This window comes from Trachinotus anak, unplaced genomic scaffold (assembly GCF_046630095.1).
Source record: "Trachinotus anak isolate AG129_WGS33_773 ecotype Australia unplaced genomic scaffold, CSIRO_AGI_Tana_v1 ptg000009l, whole genome shotgun sequence".
NCBI lineage: Eukaryota > Metazoa > Chordata > Actinopteri > Carangiformes > Carangidae > Trachinotus > Trachinotus anak.
The window spans coordinates 1,613,834-1,638,714 of record NW_027273860.1 but is presented as its reverse complement, the minus strand read 5'-3'; the positions used below and the strand labels follow the sequence as shown (position 1 = coordinate 1,638,714).

Here is a 24,881-nt window from a genome sequence, read left to right as displayed (position 1 = left end):
AAATTGGGCCAGTCTAGATAAAATTTATAACAGTAACAGTGAACTGACCTCAGAGTCTCCAGTCTACAGTCTGGATTCTCCAAAAAACCACACAGATCCTTCACTCCTGAATCCTGCAGGTTGTTGTTGCTCAGCTCCAGGTGTCTCAGATGGGAGGGGTTGGACTTCAGAGCTGAGGCCAGAGAAGAACAGCTGATCTCTGACAACCTGCAGTTCATCACCCTGAATAAATAAACTGTACTGTAAATGAAAATCACTGATAATCAATCAGATATTCCCTAATCAACTGACTTTTCTCTAAAATGAGTAGTGACTTTGTCCCTCTGTTATGATGGGTCATCATGATGTCAGCCTCCTACACACATCATCTGGGTCTGACTGAGGCTCCAACATGAGGCTGAATCTCTCTGATGTTTCCTCCTCTAACCATCTTCATCCTCTCTGCTCTTTCACCTGGACACCTGGAGCCAGCAGGTGGTGGGCAGGGCTTAAGGCCTGATAAAGGGTTCTCAATCAGGAAGTCAGAGTAGATGTTCTTCAGACCCAATTTTACATTTTCTTTCTGCTTCTTATGTGAAAAAACATGTTAAACAAAAACTTTATCATAGCAGAGGATTTTTATTATAATATTCATATAAACATGTGAAACCTTTAAAAATGGGCTCATATTACAAAAGTTTTAAAATCTGAACCTCTTTTGAAATCAGGTTGGATAATGCACATTAAGACCACAAATATTCTTCACACTATTTTCAAACATGCCCACACTACAAGATCTGAAAAATAATAAGAAAATAGGGGTACATCACACACTTGAAGACATTATTAGGATTATCATGAAAGAGCGATCAAGGAGCAATGCACCCCCTCACGTGTGGCAGCAGATGTAAACAAAATGACTACGGTGCTATAACTTGTTTTAACATTAGACGGACTTTGATGTCAACATGGGTTGTCAATTCTTCAGCACAAACTGGGGTGAGATCAGTTTTAATATCTGTCAACAGAATTATGTTAGCTAACGTTTGAGCAACAGACAGTGAACTGAGGGGTTGGACTTAAGAGCTGAGGCCAGAGAAGAACAGCTGATCTCTGACAACCTGCAGAACCCCAATCTGAACAAAGAATAAATAATGTAGATATAAATCATTGATATTCACTTCAAGCCTTTTCTGCATTAACACATTTATTCATGACAACTGACTGAAATGAACTCAAACTACGGAATAATTCTCAGTGTCAGGGAAAATGGACATATGTAACAATGACAATTTAAAATGTCGTTCATTCATTCATTCAAAACCAATGAATTCAAATAATGTATGAAGATAAATTAGGTTCAGTTGTGGATTAAAGATGTAAGATCTAGAACAAAAAGTCTATGAATTGACCTCAGAGTCTCCAGTCTACAGTCTGGACTCTGCAGAAAACCACACAGCTCCTTCACTCCTGAATCCTGCAGCTTGTTTCCACTCAGCCACAGGCCTCTCAGATGGGAGGGGTTGGACTTCAGAGCTGAGGCCAAAGAAGAACAGCTGATCTCTGACAACCTGCAGGATCTCAAACTAAATAAAGAATAAAACATGTAGATATAAATAATTTACAATCAATCAGATATGTTGTAATCAGTGATCTTTTCTCTAAAATGATGATGATGGTGTCAGTTACAACATCACTTCTGGGACTTTAGCTTGGTACAATATTTATTTGTTGCAGAGAGACGCAGCTTTTGTTATGTTCAAATGAGCAGCAGCACCAGTAACATGATCTGTAAATTTGTATTTGATTTACATGAAGTTTCTCAATTTAAAAGAAAAGGTGCATTTTCAAAAACTATCTGTCTACTGCTCTACATCACAAACACTGTGGTCTAACCTTTCTTCTATTTGCATTAATTACAACAGAGTTGATTTCTTAACCAGATAGTTTTTCAAAACTCCTCACACAGAAATCCTGAAAATGTACACACCAATGAAAAACTTAAACTTCAAAGATTGAAATAAACAGCTCCAGTCAGTGAACTGACCTCAGACTTTCCAATCTACAGTTTGGACTCTCCAGTCCAGCCGACAGCAGCTTCACTACCAAATGCTGCAAGCTGTTGAAGCTCAGGTCCAGCTCTCTCAGATGGGAGGGGCTGGACTTCAGAGCTGAGGCCACAACCGCATAGTGCGTTCTTGAGAGTCCACAACCAGTGAATCTGTTAAAGAATACATAAAATCTGTTATTAGAAGGAATTACACTCAGTGAAGTGAAGATAAAATGCAGTTTGAAACCCTTAAAATAAAGTACTGACAAACAATACAATAAAGACGTCTCAAGATGTTGTCTTAAATCACTAATACTAAATACGCCCCTGCTTGGTGGAAATATGGACCAAGACAGTTCATTCCACAATATGTAAATGGTGGTGATGGATCTACACTTTCTGGTGGCAGATATGATGCCATAACCATTATCTGTGTTTGTTGTTACCAAAGTGGCTGATTTAATTAAACAATGTAAGGTGGAATGTGTAATTTGAGTGGGGAATTTTTTTGTTACATTTGATTTAAAAGGGGGTCAAGAGTCCTCTAACATCCTTCATGTTCATTATGACAGATTTTATACAAATTTAACTAAACACCTTATAGAACCTTTTCATTGTTATTATTAACTTGACTACATTCATTGTTCATGTGCCCATGTACTGCAAAATTCGACACCCATAACAGCTGAGCAATTCATGTCAAAGGTAATCCCCAAGGAATGTGTGGTTTTGGTGGAGTGCTAATCTACCAAAGCAATCCTTTTGGCAGGAACACCTGGAAAACACCACACAGGTGTGAAGACTTAATCTACTAATCACAACTGATTGATAATATTAATGATCATGTCTGGACTCACCGAGCCTTCCTGCAGTTCCTCACAGCTGGGATCAGTCGTCCTCGTCCCTCCTCTGATGTGTTGTACTTCTCCAGGTCCAACTCATCCAGAACCTCCTCTGACATCTGCAGCATGTAGGCCAGAGCTGAGCAGTGGATCGTAGAGAGTTTCTTCTCTGATCTGGTCTCTGACTTCAGGAACTCTTGGATCTCCTGATAAACTGAGTGATCGTTCATCTCCATCAGACAGTGGAAGATGTTGATGCTTCTGTCAGGAGAGATCTCATCAGTCCTCATCTCCTTCAGGTTGTTGATGGCTCTCTGGATGGTTTCTGGACTGTTCTCTGTCTGACCCAGCAGACCTCCTAAGAGTTTCTCATTGGACTCCAGAGAGAGGCCATGAAGGAAGCGAACAAACAGGTCCAGGTGACCATTTTTACTTTCAAGGGATTTCTCCATGGATCCTCTTAGGAAGACATCCAAAGATGAATGTTTGTAGTCTTTTCCCAGGAAGTTCTCCAGGACCTCTGTCTTCCTGTTGGTGTAACAGTGGAACATGTAGACTGCAGCCAGAAACTCCTGAATGCTCAGATGAATAAAGCAGTAGACTGTTTTCTGGAAGATCACACTCTCTCTTTTGAAGATCTCAGTACAGAGTCCTGAGTACACCGAGGCCTCTGTGACATCCAGACCACACTGCTCCAGGTCTTCTTGGTAGAACATCATGTTTCCTTTCTCCAGATGTTCAAACGCCAGCCTCCCCAGCTTCAGAAGAACTTCCCTGTCAGCCTCCATCAGCTCCTGTGGACTCATTTTATGTCCCTCATCATACTTGAGCTTCTTCCTCTTTGTCTGAACCAGCAGGAAGTGTGAGTACAGGTCAGTCAGGGTCTGGGGCAGCTCTCCTCTCTGCTCTGTAGTCAACATGTGCTCCAGAACTGTAGCAGTGATCCAGCAGAAGACTGGGACTTGACACATGATGTGGAGGCTCCTGGACGTCTTGATGTGTGAGATGATTCTGTTGGACAGCTCTTCATCACTGGATCTCCTCCTGAAGTACTCCTCCTTCTGGGCGTCAGTGAAGCCTCGTACCTCTGTTACCCTGTCAACACATGTAGGAGGGATCTGATTGGCTGCTGCAGGTCTGGAAGTGATCCAGACCAGAGCCGAGGGAAGCAGGTTCCCCTGGATGAGGTTTGTCAGCAGCAGGTTGACTGATGACGTCTGTGTGACATCAGATACAACCTCTCCGTTGGTGAAATCCAGCGAAAGTCTGCTTTCATCCAGGCCGTCCAAGATGAACACAACTTTACAGACAGCCAGCTGCTCTGCTGTGACCTTCTGTAATGTTGGATGGAAAACATGGAGCAGCCTGAGAAGACTGTACTGCTGCCCTCTGATCAGGTTCAGCTCCCTGAACGAAAGCAGAACCAGCAGACTGACATCTTGGTTCTCCGAGCCCTCTGCCCAGTCCAGACTGAACTTCTGCACTGAGAAGGTTTTTCCAATGCCAGCGACGCCGTTGGTCAGAACCACTCTGATGTGTCTCTGTTGGTCAGGTAAGGCTTTAAAGATGTCGTGGCACTTGATTGGAGCATCATGGAGGGTCTTCATCTTGGAAGCTGTCTCCAGCTGCCTCACCTCATGTTGGGTATTAACCTCTTCACTCTGTCCCTCTGTGATGTAGAGCTCAGTGTAGATCCTGTTGAGGAGGGTTCCACTTCCTGTTCCATCAGTTCCTTCAGTCACACGTTCACATCTGCTCCTCAGACTGATCTTATGTTGATCTAAAACCTCCTGCAGACCACTATCTGCTGAAAGAGAAGAGACAATGTCAGACTGAAGACAGAGAATCTGAGAATCTGATGATTATTTTCATTATTTTAATCATCTTAAATGTCAATGATGATATAATAATGACACTGTTTAAAACAACAGGTCCTGTTTTCAGAGATGAAGACATCAGCAGACAGATGTTCAGTCTCACCTTGTACAGTGCTGGTCTGACTGGCTGTCTGCAGTCCAGGTCTGGTTCTGGGTCTTTGTCCACACTGGGGACAGGAGGAGTCTCCTGATGAACCAGACTGGTCCCAGTATGAGGTGAAGCACTGTCTGCAGAACCAGTGTCCACAGCTGGTAGAGACTGGATCCTTCAGGACGTCCTGACACAGAGCACAGCAGGACAGCTGCTCCTCCTCAGGGACATGACTCCTCTTCTCTCTGTGAAGACATGTCTTTATTACTAAACTTTGACAGTTACAGATTGTTTCTTTTTTTTTGTGAACTCGGGTTTTATGAACCTGGTCTTTGGTTTCTCCCCGTTTCCCTCAAATATGTCCAATAACTGAATCATATTCAGCTCAGTTTACAGTAGAAACAGTCTTACTTTGTCTCTGAGGGTCCAGGTTCATCACTGAAGTGTAGGGGAGGTTTTCTGGACCGATCACTCTTCATAGACAGACAGCTGAATCCTGGTGACTCTGCTCTCTGTCTGTGGATCTGACCTCTGCAAACACAAAAACAAAATTTGATATTCAATGCTTTTTACTTCAAAAGTCACAAGGCATTTAATGACTTGATGAAGATGTTTTCTGAATTTGTTTGTGTTTTGTCTGTTTGCATGTGTTTTCTTGAGTTGCAGTGTGCTGAGCGCTCAGGGCCACTATGAAAAGACCAAGACATACAGTGTGTCACTCAACATTTTCTCACATCTCTCCTCTGTCTGTGGCTCTCAGCTCTGAGCCCATCAGTTTCTTTCTCATTCTTTATAAACTCCTGACAAATTTTTATTTTTTTAAAGGCTCAGTAAAAACAGCTACTCTCTGTAGTTTTTATAAAACAAATGGAGGAGAAACAGTACATTTGTGGGGGACTATTTTCATTTGTGGATGAATCATTTGGTGCTGTAGTGTACATTTGGGGCAGCAGGACAGTGTGAACCAAAAATATTTGAATACTGTTATGGCTCAGGGTAATATGATATACTGTATCAGGCTTTGATACACAAACCATACTTATTATAAGGAGACATTCAGTGCTGGTTTGTCTCTGCAAATGGGATTTATTGGTAAAAAGAAAAATACAGAATCACCAGACTCAGCCTTCACCTTAACTAATTCTTTAACTACTGAGATCTTTAAATATCTGTCATGTTCATCAGCTGCAGTAAAAACAGGGAAAAGGAAAAAGTGTTCTTTTCACAAGAAACAATCAGCCTCAGCAGTCAGTATTAATACAGTGAGATGCCAAAGAACCAGGAAGAACTTAGTTTCTGTTACGGACAGTAACGTTGACTGCAGGACCTCAACACACTAAACGCTGTTATAGTGACAGTTTGGAGGTTCACAGGTTTGAATCAAATGTCTTACTGTGTGTCTGAGGGTCCAGGTTCATTACTGAAGTCTTGATGGAGGTCTTTGGACTGATCACTCTTCATAGACAGACAGCTTGGTCCTGGAGACTCTGCTCTGTCCTCCTCTTCCTCCACACAATCATCCATCTTCTGGACTTCAGTCAGTCTGAGGGGGAAACCAGTAACAGTGACTTTGAGTTTACAAACACAACAATCAGGACATACAAGAGCCACACCCAAAAGTACAAAGAAAGACTCTTCTGAACATCTGGGTGAAAAATTATTCTTCTGTTGCTTCATAAAAACCTGTTTCCCCAGCTGTAACTCTCTTTCATAATCAAGACAAAGACGTAGCAGGAAGTGATAAGTCTCCTTGCTCTACATGTTCTATGTGAAGTTAAGGTAAAAGTCTTTGAGGACTCTGGAAACACCTTCAGAACAGTGGTAAGAAATGAGTTTGGAATGTGGTATTAAAAAGAATTTAAAAGCCTTAAATTTAATTTGTGGAACCTGCAGAAACCTGATTAGCATGTTAACCCGCTGAAGTAAAGGTAATTTTAAGTGTGCGGTGTTGAGAAGTTTAATGATCACATTTTATTTGTAAAATCTTAGTCTGTAAGGTAACAATACCTGTTAAACTTAAAAGGCCCTAAGTAGAGAACATACCTAAGCCTAGACAAAATATTTTCCTCCCCCACATCCAGATTATTATCTGCACCAAACTGTACAAACTCATACACGTCAACACCATAAGATCACAATCTAGATCCAAACATTATTTTCTGAGAAATGAGGAAACTATTGAGAAACACCCTCTCTCTGAGTGATTAAAATAATACCTTTAACCAGATACACACAAAATGCAATGGGTTCCTCTCTGGCCCGTGCCCCATCCCTCCAGCAAACAGACACAGGAGAAAGCATAACGTCCTTGGTAGATAATAAATGTTGTGAAGTGAAGACTACAACATTTTTTAGCAGAGTCGACATTAGAATAAAATGAAAATACTCAAGTAAAGTACTTCAAAACTGTAAGTACAGAACCTGAGTGAATGAACTTAGTTACTTTTCAACGCTGTGTACAAATTCCTAATAATATCATTAATTAATCATTAAACAGAAGCTGCACCTGGATCAGCAGGAGAAGTGGATAGGTGAATAAATGAAAAGAATAACCAATAAAAAAAAAGATCTGTCTCGTAAAAGTCCACATATGAATTCTACACAACATCAGAGGTCTGGAACAACAGCACTGGGGATTTTCCAGACAGATTTGTATTCAGATTCCTCAGATTTAAGTCATAAAATGCATTTTAGTAGAAAATTTAATGCACAAAAACAAAATAAACGGTTATAAAAGAAAAAATGTCATTGGCAGTGGAAAATAAAAACAAGAGTTTGGAGGTTCAAAGGTTTGTAGCAGTTCTCTTACTTTTTGTCTGAGGGTCCAGGTTCATTGCTGCAGACAGGAGGTTCACATCTGGATCTGTCTTCTTCATAGACAGACAGCTGGATCCTGCTGTCTGACTCTGCTCCGTCCTTCTCTTCCACCACACAACGACTGAAGATCTGGACTTAGGTCTGATGACTGTGAGCTCACAAGCACAAGAATCAGGACAAACAAGTCTGTTCACCTAAATATACCAAGGAAACAAAACACACACACACACACACACACACACACACACCGTATAGAGTACAATAAAGCCATGCAGCACTCCACCTGGTCAGTTTTCTTTGGTTAGTTGTAGGTTCCATGTGTATTATTGAGTCAATCACAAGGTTGTGTCAAACTGTTGATTCTGACTGGGAGCAGGAAGAACCACACATAACATAATACAACAATCCACACAAAGAAAACTGACTGATGGACTTTGACTGTAAGATAATAATAATAATGTACTAACACTCATCCTGTATCGGCCTTCAGTTTCCCTCCTTCTGCTCTGTCCAGTTAAAATGGAGTCTGACCTACCTGACTAAACACTTCACTGTCCCCTCCCTGTTCATATTTTAAGTTCAAAGTTCAAAATTACATTTAACTTGTCTATGTGTATTTTTTGTCAGTACAGTCCTTACAGTTTCTCTTTAGCTCTCAAATAAATGTAGAGCAGCAAAAAGTACAATATTTCCCTCTAAAATGCAGCAGTGGAAGTAAAAAAGTAGCATTAAATAGAAATACAAGTACATAAAAACTGTATTGAAGTACAGTACTTACAGTAAATTAAATTACTTTTCACCACTGCTAATACAATTACTTAGCCTTTAGCATACGTGGATTTAAATATGAAGCCGCGAGCTGCTAGCTAACATATAGCTATTAGTTAGCTAACTTAAGACAAAAGCTAGAAGCTAGCTAACGTTTTTGTTCATACTTTGTTGACACAGTCTGATTCAGAAACTGTGAAGGTGAGAAAGTAAAGTTTATTGAACAAAAAGATCGTTTTTTGCTGCTACTTACATTTGTCTGCAGTCAACCTCTGATGGCGGGAAGCAGGTGGCGCGGCAGGAAATGGTACGGTCCACTTTGGGGGTGTCTGAAACTGCAGTACAAGATTCCTCCACGCATCAATATGGGAAATATATTGTCATATTTACCTTTACAGGTAGGATGGATATCTGTAACGGTGCAGAAACACTAAAAGTCTCAGTTTGGGGCCGGTTTCCTTCAGCACACCCCTCCCACCTGAAGGTCCACCTCCACCTACACAACCTGCTCCTGCAGAGAAACAGGTGAGGAGCATCGAGCCGTGGAGTAAAACACAAGAGGAAAACATGCATTACAGGAGGACATGTCCTCCACTTCACACATTACAGAAGCCTGTAGGACGGTCTTCCTCCACCTGCACAGTTCTGTGAAGGTCAGAAACTTCCTGTCTCAAAAGGAAGCTGAAAACTCCTGAGTCCTCCTGAACATCCCCTCAGGCCTTGACTGCTGGATTCCCATGATGCATTAGGCTCTCTCTCTCTCTCTCTCTCTCTCTCTCTCTCTCTCTCTCTCTCTCTCTCTTCTGGATCAGATCTGCCATTACAAACCCACTATTATTATATATTATTGATAACACCATTACCTATGGGTATTCGTATTATTATTTTCATCCTAACAATGAATGAATGAGGAGTTTTTCCTAACCCACAAGTGCTCGCTCTTTGTGGGAACTGTTGGGTTTCTCTCTATAAAATGTGTAATTAAATATCTATATTTTTTGCCTTCCTCTTTTTTATGTCACATGTTCATATGTGTGCCAACCTCAAACAGCCTTTTTCATGTAGCTCTGAATAGGGCGCGAGTCCACATGATGCCAGAAGCAAATCTGCCAACACATTTACAGTGCAGGGCATTTATAGGCGTGTTTGAATTTTAAATGTTTTTAATTATGACAAGTTGTCAAATGTCATCTCACTTACATACAGCACATTCATGTGTATTTTAATGACTGCAAAATTGTAGATTAAAACATTAGTTCTGGACTTGAACATATTTATTCATAGCGCTGCAAAGCAAGGTTTGTTTTACATCTGGTACAAGGTGCAGGGTACAAGCAAATCTCACCTCATTATTACTCATTACCACAACTCTAAATGCATCATTTCTTCATTTAAAATCAGTTCAGTATTGGCTAAAGTCAAACCAATAATTTGGTGGTAATAAATTCTACTTCCCCCTTTTCAGTGTGCAGTTTTCCTCCTGTGTTCCTCCTGTCACAACACAGGAAATCCAAATGTTCATACAAATGCGTGAATTACAACTTTGCTATTTCCAGGAAGACAGTGAGAGAAGTGATGTTTTTATGTTCGTTCCTTCTCATAGTCTGCATGAGTTCACAGACCTGTGTGTTCTGCTGAACTGTGACCAGACACCTGATCAGACAGCACAGCTGCATCGAGGAGCCGCTGGAAAACACTGACTCTAATGTAAGTTGATGTCTGCTACAATCCTAAAGTTCAGGGTCAAATGACAAACAACAGAAAATATCTTTCTCTCTTTTCATGAAATATGAATTAAAAGGTGCTGTAAAATTGTCCTGTGAAGTCAAATGTCTTCATTAGTGTCAGTTAGGGGCCATTGTAGGCGTAAACAGCATTTCATCACCTTCAACTGCATTACACCGTGTGCTCACTGTGTCATTCACTTAACTATAACTCTTCCTGCAGCAGCTTAAAATGTGTTGCAATCAAGAGTCGCTGTTCATCTGAGCTGTGATCTTCGTGCCACCGAGTTCCTGTTCCTGTTCCATCACGTATTTTAAAACAGATAATCAGACAGTTGTAATTAAAAAAGTAGGAATTTATCACTTCTTCTACCATTTGTGTTGTGTTGAGTATCTGCTGTATGTGCGTTTCAACAGTGTGTGTGTGTGTGTGTGTGCACTCAGCCCACTGTTGGCTCTGTGAAAACGTATTTTACATCAACTCATTATGTCTTTTATTTAGTGATAATAACACAAATAAAATCCTGTGAAGTGAAGAAAGACATTTCCTCACATTGGTCCAGTGACGCAGAGAGGCAGTGACAACAGCTGCTGTGAGACACAGTGACTGACAGTTAATGACATTAATCTTTTCTTTATATTATTTTAATATACAATTATTTATTATATTATTGTAATTATTATCATTGATTCATATTACTGTGGTTTCTGTAATATATAAAAATCACTGTATGAAGGGTTTAGGTTTACAGGGAGTCATGTGACCAAAACTATTTACAGTCTATGAGAAGCAAAAGTGTGAACTTGTTGTTCTGTTCTATAAAAAACAACTGGACCTGCTCTGTAGTCTTGTATCACAGGAAGTTGACTTGGTTTTCTGTTGCAGCAACTACACAGGGAAGTTGAGTAATTAGTTCATTGCATATCAGCTCAAATTCATCAACTGACTCATTCTCTCCTCAGGTCAACAATCTCATCACTGCTTCTTCTTTGATGTGAGCTCGTTTGGTGAGAAACATTTTCATGGGTTTAACTTTTTGTCTTGTTAACACACAGAGTTTGATTCTGTTGTAACTTTTCATGAACTGCACTGAAAAACACATGATGTGATGTTTTATCTGCTGGAGTTTGGTTTAGCAGAAAGACACTGATGAAACGAGAGGTTTGGTAACTTTAGCTCCTGGTCTGTGGAATCATTCAGCAGTGACATTAAATCTGATGTTTGACGGTGCAGCTCTGCACATGTTGTTGATAATATACTTACAACACAGTGAAGTGTGGTTGTACAGGTCCTGCTGCGAATGTGAACACGTGAAGAAGAAACTGAGCTGAAGAACTTGAATGTTTGGTAAAATCACTGCATTATTGTGTCTGTAAATCCAGGTGAGGAGTCTGATGGCGGTCCTGTCTGTGAATATGGTGACAGCCACCGTGTTACTGAGCGTCTTCTTCCTGTCAGGTGAGCTGTTTGTTCCGTCTCTTTTATTTGGAGACATCACTTGAATCATTGACAGTCTGAACTTCAAAGCTCTGAACTGAAGTGAATATTGTGATCTGTTTTTCTGGCTGACTTCTTGTTTCTCTGAGACAATATTGACCTAATTATCTGCAGATGTTCTGGTGGGTATAGGAGCCTTGGTCATCACTGGGGTTGGACTTGTGGGGGTTCAGGGGACGTTATTAACTGCTTGTTGTTCACCAATAAAAATGAACCATTACAAAACAGATTATTATCAACAAACTGCTGAAGTATGTTGTGTCTTTCTCCTCATGGAGCTTTTTCCACATTATGTTAATCACGTGTTAATCATGAAACTGGGTTCACAGGTGCTTTGGCTGCTTGTCCTGAGGACTCAGCCCTCTTCATCACTGCACCACAGGAGATGGAAGCACTGACTGGATCTTGTTTGCAAATCCCATGTAACTTTAGTGCTGGACCTAAACATGTGAACCAGTTTGAAAGGAGTGCAAATTTCCTTGGAGTGTGGATTAAAAATGTTCCCTATTTCAGCAGCAAACCAGAAAATGTGATTTTCAACAGTGGCAGGACAGACAACAAATATCCAATGAAAATTACTGGAAACCTGAAACAGAAAAACTGCACCACTCTATTTTCTAGTTTAATCACACAGTACACAGACACATACTACTTCAGAATCGAGAGCAGAGGATTCATGGCAACAGCTATTTGTGATCGTCTTCATATAACAGTTAAAGGTAAGAAAGTTTTGTTATTTTAAGTTTAAAGCTCATAGTTTAGAATAAACAGTGAAATCAGAACATGTCTAACTTTGTCTGTAACTCTTGATAAAGGGACGTCTCACGTTCGTGTAGAAATATTTGGACTCCTTCATGTTTCTCCTCAGTGACTGAAAACTTCTCCATGAATTTGTCTCTGACTGGTTGTGACAGATATTTTCTCTCCCTGACGGCAGCAGTGAATGATCACACAACAGCCTGAGAGAGGTTCACTGTCCCATGATGACATTTTTCCATGATGATGAAAATGTGACTGAATCTTTCAGTTTTTGTCGTCTGACTCTAAAACAATCAGCGCTTTCACAACAACAGTTTAAATACAACAGTGTCATCATGACAGCGCAGTGAAAAACCCACACTGGTCTCCAGCTGCTGTCTGTGTTTTCATCACAAACTCAACAACCACACAGGTCGTTTCTTCAACCCTACAGGACCTTTTTATATACAGTCTGTGTATAGGACCCACAGGGGAGCTGCGGCCTTGGTTGTCATGGTTACAATAATAACAACAAACGGTCATGGATAATAACAACAACATAAGCTGCTCCTGTCACATGGGAATCGAACACCGCTCTCCTGGGTCATATTCATCCATCCACCCCAACCTCCTCCTGACGTGGACTTTGACGCTCTATAAACTACGTCACCGCACTTTTCCCTTTGCTCCTGTCATCATTACTATGACCACTAGATGTCGCCTAGCAACAAAACCTGACTCTGGGTCATAACAACCTGCTGCACAAACCCCACATAGTTGGTGTTAGGTTGTTTTTACAGTTTACAGTTTCCCATTACAAGTACAATTACTGAGAATGACTCGTTATATCCCCTGTGAACAATGTATTATTTTACTTATATGGTTATAATGTGTTATGTTTTACTACTTAAAATACAGTTTGGTAGTTAAGTCCAATCTAAGGCTCAGGCCCCTCTGGAGGGTCAAAAGATACACAGGAGGGGTCTCAACATGATTAATGGGAGAGGACAAAAACACAAAAGTTGTTTTAGACTTTTTCTAATCCTTACTTCATGAAATATTGTAGGGTTTTACTTTGACCCTCAAACAGTTTTCTAACTGAAACTATTTGAGTTTTGAGAATTTTACAAGAAACTTGTACACATCTGAGACAGGATGGGGCGTCACAACTAGACACTGATTCTGTTATCAGGGGTCACAAGACAAAAGGTCGAGAATCACTGGTTTAATCTTCAACATTAACGTTAGTACTGAGCTCACAGAGCAGAGTCGACTCTTTCTTCACTGTAAAACACGTGTTTGACTTTTCACCACAGATTCTCCTCCGAGCCCCAGGATTCAGATCTCAGGTGATCTGAAGGAGGCGGAGTCTGTGAATATAACCTGCTCAGCTCCCACTCCCTGTCCACACTCCCCTCCTAAACTCACCTGGAACCTCCAACAAGACCCTCACAACAAAACAGAGGAGAACACAGATGGAACCTTTACAACTAAAATCCAGGAGACCATCACTCTGACAGACAGACATGATGGATCCAGCATCACCTGCTCTGCCAGGTATCCTGTGGATGGAGGAAGAGATGCCAAGACAGCAGAGGATACACTGACTCTCAGTGTTTCATGTAAGACCAGAGTTTGTTGTTGGATCCTGTCAGAACATGAAGATTCATTAGATGTCAGTTATTTTCCTCTCATAGATTTCATGTAGGGCCTGAAGCTCCTCTTCTCTCTCACATCTTTGTTCCAGATGCCCCCAAAGACACCTCAGCATCCATCAGTCCCTCAGGTTTGGTGTCAGCAGGTAGCTGGGTGAACCTGACCTGCTCCAGCAGAGCCAAGCCTCCAGTCAGTCGCTTCACCTGGTTCAACAAGACCACAGATGGAGCCATGAAAGTGTCTGAAGGAGACTTTTACAGTTTCAGGGCCACAGATGAAGGAGTTTATTACTGTGTGGCCACCAATGATGTTGGTAATCAGACGTCACCAGAGATCCACCTGTCTTTTAATGGTAAAGGTCGTCGGTACAGTTATTTCACTGAATCCACTCATGTGAATCTTCTCTGTTGCTGTACATCTTACTTTTCTCTGTCTGAGCTGTGTCCCAATTCAGGGGCCACATCTTTCGGAGGATGCAGTCTACGAAGGTGTGGCCCTTCATAGACTGTTGTAGACTGGGAGTGCTGAACTGAAATGAGCTGGTCTGCTCTCCAGAGGATTTTCACTTTGCGTCCCAGCTGTGCTCACCCTTAAAGTTGCGTTGCCAAGTCGCCTAGCAACCTTGACAACACATAACTTTTTCTTCACAAAAGGTTTAAAGGTTGTACCATTAGCTGTTGAACTGAGCCGAAACACAATACTTACATTTCAAAGTTATGTTGATTACCAAAGTGCAATGAACCTTGGGAATTTCTTGGCCGCATTTGAAGGAGTCTTTAAAATGTTGCCCCTGAACTGGGACACAGTTTGTTTGTTTTTGTGACCTGTAGCACTTTACATGTGCCATAACTAAGCTGAACTTCGGTAACGGCCACATCAGTAGCATTACACATCCACAGTAAATCACGTCTTCTTTGGGTCACCTGGTCTTTTATTGTGGTGTTGTTTTCCTATCAGGAGAACCTCTACAATGGGGGCCCGTTCTTGGAGGAATCTCTGGGATCCTCGTTCTCATCTGCTTGATTGTCTGTGTTTGGTGAGTATCACAAATCAAAGCAGATGACTCAGTTACTGACACTCACATTTTACCTGCACATCCAATAATAACTGCTCCCCATCAGTCTTGACACTTTACTGGCACTTTGTATATTTCACCTGAACTCAGTGGGATTAATCTAACAGCCTCTTGTGTCTTCCAGCTATTTAAAGTCCAAACATCCAACTGCACAACAGACTCAGGTGGGAAAACACTAAACGTCCCTGTACAGTAATGCATTGTGTGTTTTGAATGTTCTCCTCCTGTTCACATGGGCTGTGTTGTCTCCCTGACTCACTGTTCACACTGTTATTTACTATAATACCTTCATCAGAGCAGTCTCTGTGCTGTGATGGAGTTTGCATCCTGATGGGTCTGTAATTGTTGAATGAGGAGGATCCAACTGAAGGTTCACCTCACAACATTTCCTCTTGATCTTTTATAGAGTCAGACAGGAGAAGAGTTAACCAGGGACACAGATGAAGAAAACATCCATTATGGAGAGATCAACTTCTCCCAGCTGAGACCTGAACTGTCCTCCGCCTCCCTGCAGGACAGTGGACAGCAGCAGGACGTGGTGTATGCACAGGTCAAAGTGTCCAAGAGAGCAAACAGCTCCATACAGACTGCTGACGGCCCAGAGGATCTCTACGCTCAAGTGAAGAAGAAATGACAAGACAAAGGTCACATCTGAATAGAATTCATGTTAAATGAGAAATTTACATATACAGTATCTTTGTATGACCATTGTTTTGAGTCAACACATGAGAATGTAATTTTGTCCACTTCCTTTTTTGTGTCAGTTATCAACATGTTCATATCAAACAGCTTTTTTTCATGTAGCTCTGAACAGGGCCCCAGTCTACATGATGCCAGACGTGTCTGCACACACATTTACAGTGCTGGATATTTTTAAGTACAAGATCATGTTTGAATTTTAAATGCTTTTAATGTTGATAAGGAGTTGTTAATGTAAATTGAAGATAAATACATTGGTTCTGGATTTGAAAATGTTACACCTGAATAAAATTAAGGTTAAATGTGCCTTCATTTTTAGCTTTTTTAATCAGTTGGAGTCTGAACAGGAAAATGATGTGATGTGTACATCAAAAGTGAACTATCAGATTATATTTAAATTCAAAATACTTTAAATTTTAATAATGCATTGTTAAAAAAAAAAAACCTTATTTGTACATGTAACCCATATGCATGTGTGCTGGAGCCTAGCAGCAGGGACCCTGGGACCCTGCGTACTGTTTCTGTGTGATGGGGTGTCCTCGGGGAGAGAAGGAACCATTGGATCTGGCTGCATTTATTGGCTCACAATGACTGCTGGCTCCTAGCAGCAAGCAAGCCAACACATAAATGAGGCTAAATGATCAAATGAAACACTGAAAATAAATGACTTCACATTTAAAATGAAATACGGGACTAAACATGGTGTGAAAATAAATTAAATGACACCAAGACAGAACCTGCTCAATACCTGTGGAAAAAGTAGACTTTTTTTTTTTAAATTCTACACCTGCACTATTTCCATTGAGTGTGCGCTGAAGGCACAGAGAGCGAAACAATATTACAGTCATAGAAAACAGGAAGACTAGAAGTGTGGTTTTACTTGAGTTATTTTAAGAGGATGCTATTAACACCGCTGACCTCACATGGTCAGAAAATAAACACTGAAGAAAGATGGCGTCTCATAACTACGGTAGCCCATAGCAGGAAAACATCATTAAAACCAGGATTCACCGGGAAAAAAAAACAAAACCAGCATAACTGCGACATCCAGTGGATGATCTGGGAAACTGCCCTACATGTTTGCTGTGCAGCAAGTTTCTTCATACATTCGCTTGTATTTTGATTTAGTTAAAGATTTAACTATTAAAGTGAAAGTTCCGTCAAACAGCTACAGTTTGTGAACCGTTGACCTATTGTGTCACTACACACAAGTCATTTTGTATTTAAACTATCACAAACCTTTAAACCTTTAAACTATCACTGTAAATACGGACCTCAGGTATTTAGATCTTGGATATATCCCACTCTGTCTAATTCATTCATCCATGTTTTTCATATAAGCTTCAGCTGGTAACTTTTTATCTTTAACAATGTGCAGGTATTAAAATATCAGAAAACATTCTGTTTTTTAAATGTTTTTATTAAAAAAGCAGAGCAAATGCACATGTTAGATGCTGCTTTATACTTCCAATGTGGGATTGTGAATATATTTACACACATTTAAAAACACAAATAAAGTAGTGGACAGTATATGCAGTGCATTATATAGTAATGTGGGGTGATTTAATACACGGCTCAAGTTCTGTTGGATCACAGTGTGAGGCCTTTTTTCCAAACCTGAGTGAATCACTTTCAGAGTTTAAGTCCACTTATTAAAAGCACAGACTTTAACAACAGAGCTTCTCAAGTGAGGAGTGCAATTCCTCCTCCTCCTCCTCAGTTTGTGGCTTTTGCTTCATCTTAATGCGAGCACTCTGGAGAGGCATTGATCCACCTCACAGAGAGCAGCGATCAGAACTGAGCTGGCCTCAGGTCCCTTTTTTTGCACAGCATCAATCACATTTCGTGCTGTTTTCGCTCTATTTTTGGTTTTCAATGACTCCATTTCAGCAAAAGTTATGACGTGATGCCTAAGAAGTTTATCCAGAAGCTGGTCTAGAACAGCTTCAGACACTCTGTTAATAAACTGTATCCGAACTTGGAGCAGCCTCTCGTCAGCTGGGAGCCTGTCCTCTGCTGGGAGCCCGGCCTCTGCTGGGAGCCCGGCCTCTGCTGGGAGCCCGGCCTCTGCTGGGAGCCTGTCCTCTGCTCCACGCACAATTGCCGTTCTTGGACCTAAAAGAAAACCAGGGAAAAGACTTTTGTTTAATAACCAACAATCAATTTTAAACAGGTCTAATGACTGTGAAGATGAAATGAAATGAAATGTTTTTCCTCTGAAGCAGCATCTGCTCTGTAAATCACAGGTTTTAGTTCAATCATATCAAAGTGACACAAGATGGAGCCAATGTGAATATGCATAACAGCTTTACATGCATAATACATATGCACATTCCATTCTATTCTAAACTGACATCAGGTGGATGCTGCTGCAGGAGGATGAAGCCTTTACCTGGCAGAGGAACACAACGTTTCCACACCTCTGTCCTCTCTTGGTCTTGGACTGTCAAAGTCACTTTCTTTGGGTTTGTAGTCAGGAAAACCTCAAACGTTGCAAAGAAATTTGGCCCATACTTTGAACGAAACTCTGCACACTGTAAACCAGGGGGAACAGGTCATTTTCAAACCTGTTGGAAAACCTTGATCTAGTAACTCTTCATAGTGAATCTATTTTCAACACTCGTGCTGAGAGGCGTGAGACTTGACTCACCTCAGGCTGTATGTGGAACCCCTGAGGTTCACAGTGGAGACAGTAACTTTGACCAATGCTCAGTTTACAGTCAGAAGAGATCTTGATGTATTTAGCATCTCCTTGTTGGGCAGCAACCTTCAGCAAAAGGAACAGACTCACTCAAGTCAATGGTGTTAGACGCCTCTCTATCCATCCATCCATCTCCAATGACACTAGCAGAAAGAAATGAATTCTGACAGAACCCAGAAGAAAACGTAATATCCAAGGAGCAATATGAAGGTTTACAGTTCAGATGTTCAGTTTCAGAGATTCCCAGCATGACATTAAAGTTGAAGTTGATGGTAAACACGTACGATACATGACTTTACCTCTGGCAGAGGGATGTTGCTTGGCAGGAGAAAAACATCAAGTACCCGAAGCCCTCTATCTGGAGGTCGGAGGAACAGCAGAACTTCACCACCAATTGGTTTTATGTTGTTCCATAACCTCCCTAAAATCTCTAAAGCCCAGACGAGGCCGAAGGCTGAGAGATGAGGGACTTTGACAATCACATGAGTGTCTGTGATCTCCAGTGGTTCGATGATCGTCATTCCATCATCAGTGAAGTGGACGACAGACAGCAGGCCTTCAGGGCACAGACCTGTGAAAACAAAGACACATTTTTATTTGTAACTCAAAAGTTAAGTAGTTGGTTGAGCAATTCATCATCCAACACAACTATCAGTGTCGTTTACTCACCATCCTTTGTTTCACAGTGTGGGAGGTGGAGCTCACACACAGCATCCTCAGGACACTGGATATCAAACAGTGGCCCTGCTGGCGTCTTGCCAGCTGATTGGAGGAGACTCTCATCCCATTGGATAGTCCTGTAAAGCAGCTCCGCCTCCTGATCCATAACAAACACCAGTCCAGTTAAAGTACACTGGAACCCACCTGGACCAGGACACCTGAACCTGCAGGACACAGAAGACTGAGTCAGCACAAGGAACCTGTTAAACTGAGATTTTTTAACTAAAAAACTGTTCTCATCCCAAACCAGACTCCATGAGCCCTGAGACCAGAGAGAAAAGGAGACACACAAATATCTGCAAATACAAAGTCCAAACCATCAAAATATAAGACAGAGCTGCTGAGGCCGACTCACAGCTGATCCAGCTGTGATCCAGCTGTGATCCAGCTGTGATGTCATCATCAGAAACACTCACTTAAGGTGACGGTTCAGAGTAAAGGACTCATTTCTGTAAAAACTCTTGTCATTGATTCCACTGTCCTTTCTGTCTTTAGTGGGACGGACTAAGATGGACTGAAAACACACAGGAATGGAAATAGGAAGGACCCACTGAGAGGTTAAAAGCACATACAAACATACAAACACAAAACCACTGTGTGACCTTAGTGTCATCACAGTAACACAATGGGCACTGAGGGAGAGAGAGGGACAAGAGCCCACCAACACTGCAGAGATCCTACAGGGGAAAGCTGTGGGGCAGGAGGTGGTGGAGGTGCTTTGCTAAAAGAGTGTTCAGTGATTTTATTACATCATTACCTGTATGAGACTTTTGTAGATTCAGTTTTCAGTTCAGGTGTGAATCTTGATGGAGGCTGTGATAATGAAAGAAACAGTTGTTTGTTGACTTCTTTGAGCTTTTGTTTTCCATCACCTGCTGTATGATGAGCCCTGAAATCTGCCTGGAACATCAGGACACAGTGGTTTGTTCTCTCACCTTCATCGGTTTTGTGTCGTCCTTAGACACATCCATCTTTGTCTTTGTTGTGATTGGGTCCAGTTTGGCATCAGAGTCACCTGATGGGAGGAAAAGAGACGCTGCAGACATCAGAAATCTGTGTTTACTGTTCCTCTCATCATCAGATCTGAGCCCGGTCCGAAGTCAGAGCAAAACCTCCTGTCATCACCTTCCTCTCAGACGCTCCTGGTTTTCTATTGGCTGTGTATCAACCTGAGCAAACGAGTCTAAATATCTGCTACTGAGTAAACTCAGTCTATAATCTGGACATGTGAGCTGTTTGTAGCTGCTTCTATTCAGTGAAATTCACCAGCTGCAGCTTCTTGTTGTTTTTATCTGTATCTATATCTGTACTGTGTTCTCAGCAGTTCTTTTGTCTTAGGCATCAGTGTCATGTCCTGACATCAGGTGAAACCTGCTCAGATTCCAGGATGAAGAAGAAACTCTGAGGAGCGGGAGAAACTTAAGGCGGCAGGACTTTCCAGACAGTGAGAGTCAGAAACGAGAGGAGCTGAGACGTGAACTTAAGGAAGCAGGAGGTGAGGGACGGCCTGCAGATCTCCGTTATCCTCAACTCATTGTTCACAGACCTCGTTCTTCAGGAATAATTAGATTTGACCTCATGCTCATGTTGTCATGACAACAGCCTCTTCTTTCGCTCACACTGCCCCCCCCCCCGTCCTCCTCTCGACTCGTCTCGCTTCCCCCCAGGACCAAGCATTTCAGAGACACTTTCAAGACCTGTCCACCAGATGTCCTGTGACTTCCCCTGCTCACCTGACTCCAACATCCATCACCCCCACCTGCTGACACACCTGTAGAGTATAAAACCCGCTCACCAACCCAGCTGAACTAAAACATAAGACGCTTTCCAGAACCAGTAAATGCAGATCAGGACTGGGCAGTATGTGAACGTACAACTGGTCCAGACAGACCGTCAGTCCCTGCTGGACCAGGACCTGAACAAGAACAGTACTTGTGTTCAGTACCCAGCTGACACGTCAAACAGAGAGCTCGTAGAAATGACAGGAACAGGACCAGAGTGAAGAAGATGCTGTGTAGTGTAAATTTCACCCACAGAGCAGCAGCAGGAGCTCTGACTGACTGACCACTGTTTTCATCATCAATGAATCTGCTGATCTATCGGTGAGTAGTGTCTGTGTGGAAGCAGGTCCCAGTAGTGTCAGTATCTGTTTATGTTCCTGAGATAGAGGCTCCTCTGTAAACACTCACAGATCTGTGGAAACAAACTAACTGATGCGATGGAAATGCATTTCCTGTGACTGACCTTTTGTTCCTGAGGTGGCGGTTGTTAATTCTTCCAACATGTTCAAGTTAATGTTCATGTTCATCTTTCCTAAAACTCTCTTCATCACCGTCGAAGTTCTATCAAGTCCATATTCCTGCACCATCAGATATATGGTTTCCTTCCTCCCTGCCGTCAACAGCTGGTTCTCTGTGATGAGTGGGATGCTGCCCAACATTTCTCTCGATAGGAACCACTTAAATTCCTTGAAACTGCCATCTCCCAGATTGTCCAGAATGTTGATGAGGCCCATCATCTCGACATCCTGGTGAAATCAGAGAATCTGGTCAGTGTGAAGGTCACTTAGAAAACGGTGGCATTCATGTGTCTGTGAGAAACAGGCCAGCCACACAGCAACTACCCTCCTGTGGCAGACTCTGTTCTTCATCCTGTGTCTACCTGCCTGCCTCTGATGGTCCTGTTCCAGTCCTGAGCTGATTTTTATAATGGCCTCATGAATTTATAATAAGGCCATGAAATGAAATGAAATAATTAGAAACTTAAAAACAAATTGTTTTTCATTTATAACTTTCACAAGTGTTTTCAGTATAAATTATCATATTAATTAAATTTACATAGTTTGGTTTACAATGATATATTGGGGGAGGGGGGGGCACCCCTCAGGAAGGTGGAGATATGTCCCCCGTCCCCCTGGGATTTCTGCCTATTCACCCTGAAACAGACACAAAGCGTTTTGCATCCTTAATAATAATAATAACTACAGTTTATGACAAAGTGTGAAGAGGTGTAAGAATCCTAAGTGGATTCAGCTTTAGCACCAAGCAGGAATATTTGCACTGAGGCAGCAGCACATGGTGGTTTGTGATTTGGCTGCATTTCATTATTTATTCCACCAGGTGTCACTGTAGCAAACACTGTGACTGTTAGAGCAGTGAATCTTCAGTCTGTGAGGTTTCTGCATCAGCAATAAATTAATAAATGTTGGGTACAGTATGAGGTGTAAACACAACCGGTCAATGAATCATTATTAGGATATTTTACAGTAATATTAGACATGACATGTCAGGCTGTGGTGTGGCTCAGTGTAAGTGACGACACTGTGTATTCTGAGTGTGGACAGATATTATAGGAGTATTACACAGGGCTTAAAATGATGAACTGTTAACTGCTGTTGTGTTTTTTTAGGATTCAGCAGCTGTAATGTTGGCAGTTTTTATTCTGTGTTTATGAACATTATTAATGATGATATTAGTGAGCGACTGGGAAGGAGGACAACACACAAAGCTAAGAAAATGGGAGTCCATACCTGGACAGGAGGAGACCATTTTGGAGTCTTTGCTGGACCAGGAGCTGAAATATGGACACATTTAATTAGTATAGATGTCAAATAAGTGTAGAGCTGTAAAAACTACCATATTTCCCAAATATTTCCTTTGTTACATTCCACCACAGAGTACTTTGAACAGGTGTTGTGTATTTTTTGTGAGGAAAGACCTGCTAGTTCCTGATTCTCTTCGGAGCTTTCTAACAGACAGCTGAGTCCGCTGAGGAGAGCTGCAGCCCAGCTTCATTTAGTGCACATCCATATGATCACATGTTCACATGTGACATGGTTATATTTTCCAAGCTGCAGCTGTAAAACACTGAAAAAAGCTCTGACGAGGAGAAGGAAGAGTCCTTTCATAATTTGTGGGGGCATCATCAGTTGTGTAGTGAGTGTACGGGGCTGCCCTGACAGGAGCTGATAAGCTCAGAGGGATCCAATTCAGATGGTTTGGACAATTTGGAACCAGTTCTTGATTCCCATTCCTAATGAAGATGATCTAAGGCAGAACAAGAATAAATGCACCATGGATCAATCAATAACTAGAACTAACTACTCCTCTGTATTTCCTCTTCTACGATCAGGTGGAGTGATGCTGCAGGTGGATGAAAACTTTACCAGTCAGCACAACACGACGCATCCACACATCTGCATCTTTCTGGTCTCGGATCATTATATAAATCTCTTCCAGCATATACGGCAGGAAGATCTCAAACGTCGGGTGATAATTTGGTCCACAACCCAAGCTGAACTCTGCTCTCTGAAAACCAGTAACACCAGCGTCAGGATCCCAGTAGTATTCAAGATACACTAAAGACATTCAATGAATTGTGCCAACATGTTTTATTTGAAGTACTCACCTGAGGCTGGATTTTACAGCCCTCCAGACAATCAACAGTGTAACGTTCACCGTTGATGAGTTTGCATTGAGCAGCCGTCTCGATGTACACAGAATTCCCCATTTGGGCCTTCACCTGAAGAACAATCAGAACATTTTAATTAGAGAACTCATCCTCAGTAGAACCCGACTGATAAATCAGTATTATATCTTTCATATGTACTCCTGCCCCCCCTCCCTCTGTGTCAGCGCCAGTGCCAGGCCTCTGGTAGCACTGAGGAGCTGGATGAAAAGAAGGTAAGGAACAGGAAAAATAAACCCAACCCAACCACATCCTCTCCAAGACCACACGCACACCAATGCATTACCTTTCCTTGAAATGTAACGTGTTTCCAATTTTAAGTCACCTGGGTTTTTTTGTAGCTTCACCAATAAAATGAGAAAAAAATAGTAGTAATACATTTTTAATTTTTTTTTTTTAAAAAAAAGGGAGAGTAACTGTTCTTTGGATCTGTATCATGATATCTGATGGAAACTCATGAGTTTGGACTGAAAGTGAAGCTGAAACATCTCATAAATATTGACCTCTTCCACAGGGACGTTTTTTGGCAGGAGAAACACACTGAGGATCTGCTCCCGTGTTTTCGGCTTTGGGGGTCGGAGGAACAGCAGAACTTGGCCATCAACTTGGTTCCAGTAGTTCCACATCCGCCGTAAGACGTCCATCCTCCACACAAGACCGGAGACAGAGAGATGAGGGACTTTCTGTGGTCTCCAGCAGTTCAGAGGCTCTTCTGGGACAGCAGCCCCTCAGAGCAGAGCTGTAAAAACAGACACATTCAGCATCCAGGACACTTCAGGGCACTCTTCATTTCTGCCACTGTGTCTCTGTGGTCGCAGACCTGTGTGAGCAGTGCTCCTGATGACATGACTGAGCGGCTGGAAACAGGAGCAAACAACCCTTCACCCTTCAGCCTGCTTTATTATTCATATACAAACAGCTGGTGAGCAGTAGAAACAGGTTCAGCCTAAAAAAGCGACTCTGAAAACATCTGGTGAACTTTGCTTCCTGTTGAAGCTTCTTCGAGTCAAACCAGACTGACAGACCGACAACAACTCACCCAGCGGGCTGGAAACAACCAAAGAGCAAAGGCTCCAGATGTGTCGGTGTCGGGGGTGTTTCCTCCGCGCCGCCTGCCCCGGTCCCTCCGCCCCCCCGGTCCCTCCGCCTCCCCCGGTCCCTGCGCCCCCCCCCGGTCCC

The 24,881-nt window shown here is 42.0% G+C and overlaps 3 protein-coding genes across 8 annotated transcripts in view; 1 reads left to right on the top strand and 2 right to left on the bottom strand.

Annotated features, from left to right (window-relative positions):
• Window positions 1-7,730, bottom strand: part of LOC139624943 (NLR family CARD domain-containing protein 3-like) — a 24,048-nt gene extending 16,318 nt beyond the window's left edge. The window contains 9 exon segments of the mRNA XM_071484381.1: window positions 49-222; window positions 1,392-1,565; window positions 2,027-2,200; window positions 2,887-4,678; window positions 4,852-5,084; window positions 5,251-5,370; window positions 6,233-6,382; window positions 7,649-7,709; window positions 7,712-7,730. Of these exon segments, the coding sequence (XP_071340482.1) occupies window positions 49-222; window positions 1,392-1,565; window positions 2,027-2,200; window positions 2,887-4,678; window positions 4,852-5,084; window positions 5,251-5,370; window positions 6,233-6,382; window positions 7,649-7,709; window positions 7,712-7,715 (2,882 nt within the window). The 5' untranslated portion in view covers window positions 7,716-7,730.
• Window positions 7,726-16,120, top strand: LOC139624951 (B-cell receptor CD22-like). 2 transcript variants are annotated; one of them, XM_071484424.1, is made up of 10 exons: window positions 7,726-8,949; window positions 10,028-10,131; window positions 11,112-11,156; window positions 11,532-11,607; window positions 11,976-12,365; window positions 13,701-14,006; window positions 14,132-14,392; window positions 14,998-15,076; window positions 15,240-15,279; window positions 15,522-16,120. In XM_071484424.1, exons 4-10 carry the CDS (start codon window positions 11,544-11,546, stop codon window positions 15,747-15,749), a joined length of 1,368 nt encoding a protein of 455 aa, XP_071340525.1. In that variant the 5' UTR covers window positions 7,726-8,949; window positions 10,028-10,131; window positions 11,112-11,156; window positions 11,532-11,543; the 3' UTR covers window positions 15,750-16,120. The 2 variants fall into 2 exon arrangements, with proteins under 2 accessions (XP_071340525.1, XP_071340526.1); XM_071484425.1 differs by lacking the exons at window positions 7,726-8,949; window positions 10,028-10,131 and having other exon boundaries at window positions 10,812-11,156.
• LOC139624947 (caspase recruitment domain-containing protein 8-like) lies at window positions 15,761-24,881 on the bottom strand. 5 transcript variants are annotated; one of them, XM_071484414.1, is made up of 14 exons: window positions 24,742-24,858; window positions 24,523-24,598; window positions 24,206-24,441; window positions 23,643-23,756; window positions 23,401-23,542; window positions 22,765-22,808; window positions 21,480-21,762; window positions 20,171-20,250; window positions 19,993-20,048; window positions 19,185-19,399; window positions 18,815-19,086; window positions 18,465-18,581; window positions 18,207-18,348; window positions 15,761-17,929 (listed from the first exon to the last, which is right to left on the bottom strand). In XM_071484414.1, exons 3-14 carry the CDS (start codon window positions 24,344-24,346, stop codon window positions 17,550-17,552), a joined length of 1,986 nt encoding a protein of 661 aa, XP_071340515.1. In that variant the 5' UTR covers window positions 24,347-24,441; window positions 24,523-24,598; window positions 24,742-24,858; the 3' UTR covers window positions 15,761-17,549. The 5 variants fall into 5 exon arrangements, with proteins under 5 accessions (XP_071340515.1, XP_071340516.1, XP_071340514.1 ...); XM_071484415.1 differs by having other exon boundaries at window positions 24,523-24,559; window positions 24,742-24,835; XM_071484413.1 differs by lacking the exon at window positions 24,523-24,598 and having other exon boundaries at window positions 24,742-24,881.